General features: G+C 34.9%; 1 protein-coding gene across 3 annotated transcripts; it reads left to right on the top strand.

Moving 5' to 3' along the window:
* The first annotated feature begins 843 nt into the window (after positions 1-843).
* Positions 844-6,162, top strand: LOC107471029 (boron transporter 1). Of its 3 annotated transcripts, XM_052255252.1 has the most exons (13): positions 844-1,900; positions 2,019-2,230; positions 2,397-2,479; positions 2,562-2,754; positions 2,878-3,016; positions 3,124-3,298; positions 3,511-3,677; positions 3,773-3,946; positions 4,070-4,165; positions 4,395-4,532; positions 4,621-4,940; positions 5,242-5,512; positions 5,642-6,162. In XM_052255252.1, the coding sequence occupies exons 2-13, from the start codon at positions 2,127-2,129 to the stop codon at positions 5,951-5,953; spliced, it is 2,172 nt and encodes a 723-aa protein (XP_052111212.1). In that variant the 5' UTR covers positions 844-1,900; positions 2,019-2,126; the 3' UTR covers positions 5,954-6,162. The 3 variants fall into 3 exon arrangements, with proteins under 3 accessions (XP_052111212.1, XP_015945959.1, XP_015945960.1); XM_016090473.3 differs by having other exon boundaries at positions 844-2,230; XM_016090474.3 differs by having other exon boundaries at positions 846-2,230; positions 5,645-6,162.
* The last annotated feature ends 791 nt before the right edge of the window (positions 6,163-6,953 follow it).

Here is a 6,953-nt window from a genome sequence, read left to right as displayed (position 1 = left end):
ATTTTTACAATTAACATGAATTGAACTACTTTTTTTTAATAACATAAGATATCAATAAACATGGAGAAATTATATAAAATACCATTTCAACTCTTTGGTTGGATACCTACAAATAGGGTATGTTTTGTCAACTTAAATATCTATCACAGGTATTTTTTTAGTGACTAGAAGGGTAATAAAAAAAATTGTTGGGAAAAAAGAGTCATATAACTCAAGTTGATTTAATTAATCCCTAGCTATACAGTAAGGTTCATAATGCATACAAGTTTTTTTTATATTGTCTACGTATTTTCAGACTAATAAATTACTGTGTATATAAAATAAAATTTAAATTTTAATATTTATTTAATCAGATAAATAAACTAACTATTTGACTAATTTAAGTTGGTTATAATATTTATGACTAGAATTTTTAGCTTACTTATTATTATTGTTTATAAATCTCAAATAAAATTTTTATTTATTATTAAAAATTGAGATTTTATATAAAATAAAAAATAAATTAAATATATAAAAAGCAAAATTATAATACAATTTAAATCCTAAAAACATATTATCTAATAATTTTTTTAATCGGATAATTTACTCAAAATCATAATATTAAAGGATTTTTAAAAGTAAAGGAAATTTTACCTACTTTTTTTCTTCTCTTTTTCTCTTTCCTTTCAGCATGAAACAGCACAAAATCTTTTCTTATTTCACTATTTTCTGTTAAGGAAAAAGAAAAAGATAGCCTAAAATAAAATAACTTTGAACACGCAACTATCATTGTCCTGAACGGTTACCAAAACAACTTGTTTATCTGTGTGTGCTGTTATGTCTTGCTTTATGATTTGTTTACTGTGTCACACTCATTTTAGCTGCTTCTGCTTACTACCTCAGCACTACCAACTCTCTCTTTCTGATATTTCATATTACCACTTTCAATCCTCATTCAAGAAATTTATATATAACTAAACCCAAATTGCCCATTACAATCATCTCTGCCACACAAACAAAAATCCCTCTCATTGCACCCTTTTTTGCCTGTTCTTTCAATTTGACAAAGATCTCACTCATATAATAATACTAATTGTCTTCATTTCCTTGTTTTTGTGCTTCATTGGAATTTAGTTTGTTCTTCTCTCTTCTGTGTTGGTCTTTTGGGTTTGTCTCAATCTTTGTTGTGTCTCAAGAATCAAACTTAAATGTAAACTGCACACTACCTGCTTGTTCTTTTGTCTGCTCCAAGTCTTTGCTTTCTTTCCCATTTCTAGTGCTCCTTGCTGAAAAATGTAATTTTGACTTCAGATTAAGGTACCCTTTTGGCTTTTCCAGTTAATGCCCAGATCCTCAAAAGTGTTGTGAAACATTTCCAATCATGGGTTTTTTGTCAATCATGGAATCTCGTTAATCTTTGATTCTTGTGTTCCTTCCATGCTCATTCTTCTCATCAGCAGCTTCTGAAACATAAGAAAATGCAGGCTGTGATGATGGCTTTTCGTTAGTTAGTTAGTTAGTTAAGACACTCTCCGGATATTGCATATGTAACTGGAATGCTGCCACTTTTGCTTCAACTTAGATAGCATATGGAGGATAATCAAGAGAAAGGGTTGGTCTTGGATCTAGGCTTTGCCATGGCTGAACGCTAATCTTCAATCAAAGCTTTGTGGAGAGTGTCTTTTCTTCTTGTTGACTATTGAAGAACAAAATCTCTGATAAAGTTTCGGTTGGATATGTAATTCCAACTGTGTTTTTTTGTTCAATTACTGACTCATTCTTTTGTTAGACATAACCAATATATGTGGAAAAGTTCATAGATTATTATTTGATATGTAAATTCTTAAGCTTGGATTCATTAATTTTTGACCCCTTTATCAAGGGCCTGATGATAATCTTCTCAACAACCAAAACAAAATGAGTATACCTTCTTCCTTCTTTCCTGTTTAGGATGATATGTAGGATTCTGTTTTCCCTGCCCAGAGATTTATCCGAAATTTTGTACATGCGGTCTTAATCAATGTTTCTTTAACCTCTAGAGCTGGCTTGAAGTGAATCAGCATCTTTCAATTTCATCTGCTGCTTCTTTGTAGTCAATAAACCAGAACATAAGATAGACTTTAATTGCTTGGTAGTCCAAGACTTTCATGGAAGAAACATTTGTTCCCTTCCGTGGGATTAAGAATGACCTGAAAGCGAGAATTTTGTGCTACAAGCAAGACTGGACAAGTGGATTCCAATCTGGTTTCAGGTTTGTGATATAATGTTGATGGTTGTTACTTTTGGTAATCTAATTAGCTGCCATAATTTTGAACCAAAATCATGCCTGTTGCATACAAAATTTTGAACATTTTGCTTGAGTTTTATACAAGAAAATTTGTAGATGAATCTTGACATTGTGTTATACTGTTATATAGGATCCTGGCCCCAACAACATACATATTTTTTGCTTCAGCAATTCCGGTTATATCTTTCGGAGAGCAACTGGAGAGAAATACTGGTACAAGAAAAATCTTCAGGTTCATTGTAATTTTAGTATTTCAACCACTGTTTGCTAAGAAATGCTTTATCATTTTCTACAGATGGAACTCTCACTGCAGTGCATAGTCTTGCATCAACAGCTATTTGCGGCATTATCCACTCGGTCTTTGGAGGTCAGCCACTCCTCATTGTAGGTGTAGCTGAGCCCACAGTTCTGATGTACACATTCATGTACAACTTTGCAAAGGATAGAAAAGATTTGGGACACAAATTGTTCTTACCTTGGACTGGATGGTATCTTTTGAGTTCCTTGAATGTTGTGTTCTTTATAAGTTTAGGACTAACTACCAATGAATCTGAAATAACTTTCTCCACTTTATTTATTTATTTATTTATTTTGTCTTATTTTACTTTCAGGGTGTGTGTTTGGACTGCCTTGTTGCTTTTCTTGCTTTCCATTCTTGGTGCATGCTCCATAATCAACAGATTCACACGCGTTGCTGGTGAACTATTTGGTTTGCTAATTGCAATGCTCTTTATGCAGCAGGCCATAAAGGTGAGTATTGTTCAACCATGAGCCCCTTTTCTTGTGGAAACTCCCATTAAAGATTATGTAAATGAAATTTTGGTTTAATAATAATGTTAATGATCTCCATTTCAAAGGGACTTGTTGAAGAATTTGGTGTACCTAAGAACCAGAGTGAAGGTAGTAGTAATCAGATTGCACTCCAATCCTCTTGGCTGTTTGGCAATGGAATGTTTGCGTTGGTCTTGTCATTTGGCCTTCTTTTTACCGGACTACAGAGCCGTAAGGCTAGATCCTGGCGTTATGGGACAGGTATTGGTTATACTTCTAGGTCGAGATCTGAAATTCAGTCATTTACATTTCAACATAGAGTGCAAATTTGATATGATTTCAATAAACTACTTTCATGTCATCAAGTACTTTGAGGCCTATTTTCCTTTTTCTCAATTGGAAAATGTCTTCCCAGTCAAAAGTTGCTTGTTTTATCAAGATTTCATTCTTCTAAACTGTGGTCACATTAATAGGTTGGCTAAGGGGATTAATAGCTGATTATGGAGTCCCTATAATGGTTCTTGTGTGGACTTCTGTTTCTTATATACCTGTTAATAAAGTTCCAAGGGGAATCCCCAGGCGACTTTTCAGTCCAAATCCATGGTCTCCTGGTGCATACTCAAATTGGACTGTTATCAAGGTAATGTCACTATATGGAAGGCCTCATTCTTGCTTTGCCCCTTGCAAAGCAAGCATAGTTCATTGCTCAAATTTTCTTTAAAAACTTTTTTGCAGGAGATGTTGGATGTGCCGATCTTATATATTATTGGAGCATTTATACCAGCAACTATGATTGCTGTGCTTTACTACTTTGATCACAACGTTTCATCACAGCTTGCACAACAGGAGGAGTTCAATCTAAGAAAACCCCCATCTTATCACTATGACTTGCTAATATTGGGAATTATGGTATGTATCCTCTTTGAAAACCTGTCAATTTAATTGCAACAGAAGTAGTGGAATAGCTACCCACTTTCTACTACATCTAGCAAAATATATCCCTTATGAATTCATATTCATGTTGCTTGCTAGACCATACTCTGTGGGCTTATTGGTATCCCTCCTTCAAATGGTGTGATTCCACAATCTCCAATGCATACCAAAAGCTTAGCTACCCTAAAACATCAGGTGTGTCAGTTATAATAACTTTGAACATATCTCAATCATTAATCATAACCTGACTGTCTTACAGATTTGCTTGGATTTTGTTCAAAATTACAGTCGAATAATTTTAATTCTCTTAGATATCGTTTTGTTTCTTTTCTCTTAATCAGGTTATTGACAAACTGTTATTGCCTGATTTCTTTAGTCTTGTCTCTTAATTGATTATGATGGATATTTGTTTCATTTGGAGTAGCTTTTACGAAATAAGCTTGTATCTACTGCACGAAAAAGCATGCGGAGAAATGTGAATCTGAGTCAGTTATATCAAAGTATGCGAGAAGCATATGACGAAATGCAGACTCCTTTGGTTCCTCAAATGCCACCTACCTTGGTAATTTTAATCCTAATGGTATTTCCATTTGATTTGAAAGTTTTTTGATCTTCTTTCTCCTTAATCCTTTGTTTCATCCATCAATCAGGGCCTGAAGGAGCTGAAGGAATCAACCATTCAACTGGCTTCAAGTCAAGGATACATTGATGCTCCTGTTGATGAGGTTGTCTTCGATGTGAATAAGGACATTGATGATCTTTTGCCATTCGAAGTTAAAGAGCAACGCCTTAGCAATCTACTGCAGTCGTTGATGGTTGGAGCTTGTGTTGCTGCCATGCCTCTTTTGAAGAAGATACCTTCTTCAGTGCTTTGGGGTTACTTTGCCTTTATGGCAATTGAAAGCTTGCCTGGAAATCAGTTTTGGGAAAGAATATTGTATCTTTTCACGGCTCCAAGCAGAAGATACAAGTATATTCATGCTCACATTTTTATCATTGCCTTAGTTACAGGACTTATGAATTTGAATATTTTTCCTAGACATTCATTCATTCCTTTCATGATCAGCTTTTATGAATTCCACTACATGTTTATATAAATGTTTTTTAGTCAAATGTGTGAGTGGTAAGTTTGTAAGTGGTTTCAGTTGTGCATATTCTTGCACACCTACATTCACATCCATGTTAACATGTATCTATGCGTTTGCATACATTCCATCTTGAGAGGTTGAAGATGCTGATCACCCCATTGTTTCTGTTTCCTACTTTAATAGACTGCTGGAGGAATACCATGCTACATTCGTGGAGACGGTGCCGTTCAAAACAATTGCCATGTTTACCATATTTCAAACAGTTTACTTGCTTCTCTGCTTTGGCATAACCTGGATACCAATCGCCGGGGTCCTATTCCCATTGTTGATCATGCTTCTTGTCCCGGTACGGCAATATATCCTTCCTAAGTTTTTCAAAGGAGCACATCTTTCAGAGCTGGATGCTGCATCATTTGAGGAAGCACCTGCCATTTCCTTCAATGCTTCCCTTGATGTAAGTAATTTGAGCTACGTCATTTGCTTAACTGTTATCGAATTAGTACAACAAGCAATGCAGCCTTATATGTCTGTTGAAAGCTGTTGTTCTGTTTGTAGTTTCATGTCTATCTTACTATCTACTTAGCAGGATCCAAATGGTCAGGCAGCAGTAAATATCAGTGGTGGTGAAATTCTTGATGAAATTATTACAAGGAGTCGTGGAGAGTTCCGCCGGACCCAAAGCCCAAAAACATCAAGCTCAACCCCAACTTCATTTGGAGACATAAGACCTGCTAGTAGCCCACAACTAACAAGAAGGATTCCAAGCCCTCGAGTAACCGAATTGAGAGGGGAAAGCAGCCTAGGATCAAAAGGTAAGGAGGTAAAGTTGAAGCAAACTCCTAGTCCGCAGCCGTCAAATCTTGGGAAACATACCAGTGGTTCACCTTCAAGCTAAAAATATATCTGCTAAGACATATCAAAGTAGTAGTACTAAGCAATGCTTTAGAGGTTATGTGCTTGATTCATGTAACAAAAAGAGTTCATCTTCTTAGTGTCTTTCTTTTCTTCCTTTTTTAACTTTTTACCACATACTTTGTTGTTTGACTGCATTATTGCTTGAAAGTAACTATAAAATGGGCAGGTATATTTTCATGTTGATGGATAGATCCTCTTGCATGTTACATGATTGCTGTATTGAATTTTAGCTTTATTTTTATTTGGGTCGTAGATTTGGAATCTGTAGAGAAAGAACATAAAAATCAAAGTGCAAAAAACTGTTCAATCTAAAATGACTTCTTGATTTTTCACCCCAATTGACCATGTAAGGAAAGGGACATGTTTGGGAGTAGTTGGTGTTCAATTTTTCAAGAACAATTTATTCATTTCTTTGATTATATCTTATTAAAAAGAGATAGTATGGTGGTGACTTTGACGTGTGTATTCACATGCATTTGGAGAATTTGTATTTTTGTTCATGCTGAGAAGTGGTACTATATAGTGACAATGAATGCATACACAAGGCTTTGATATGATGTGTTAGGTTGGCTTTTACTTTCCCTGGTTAGAGAACAAAAGTCTTTACAATATGTGCTTGTATAACAACACCATTGACCCTACATCTTTAGTCTCAAGATGAAACCCATTTCCCATAAGCACTAACCAGTCCTTTCAAAGATGCTGACAGCATTTCAATAATGGTTTGAGTATAGCAAGAAAGAATATGCATATTGCAACCTTAGGTATCACAACATCACAAATCACCTACACTACACACACTCACACACACAACACTTTAAAAGTATTTATTTACTACTTATCTCAATTCTCAATCAAGTTTCGAATATAGGTCTAGTTACTCACGAGGCAAATGAATTATTACCATGCACCAAGGCCTAGTCACATTTGGCTAGAGCTAGAGTTTATTTTGCAGTAAAGTGGTTTATATTTGATAGTTT

This window comes from Arachis duranensis, chromosome 10, assembly GCF_000817695.3.
Source record: "Arachis duranensis cultivar V14167 chromosome 10, aradu.V14167.gnm2.J7QH, whole genome shotgun sequence".
In the NCBI taxonomy this organism is placed as follows: domain Eukaryota; kingdom Viridiplantae; phylum Streptophyta; class Magnoliopsida; order Fabales; family Fabaceae; genus Arachis; species Arachis duranensis.
This window is presented reverse-complemented; position numbering and strand designations above follow the sequence as displayed.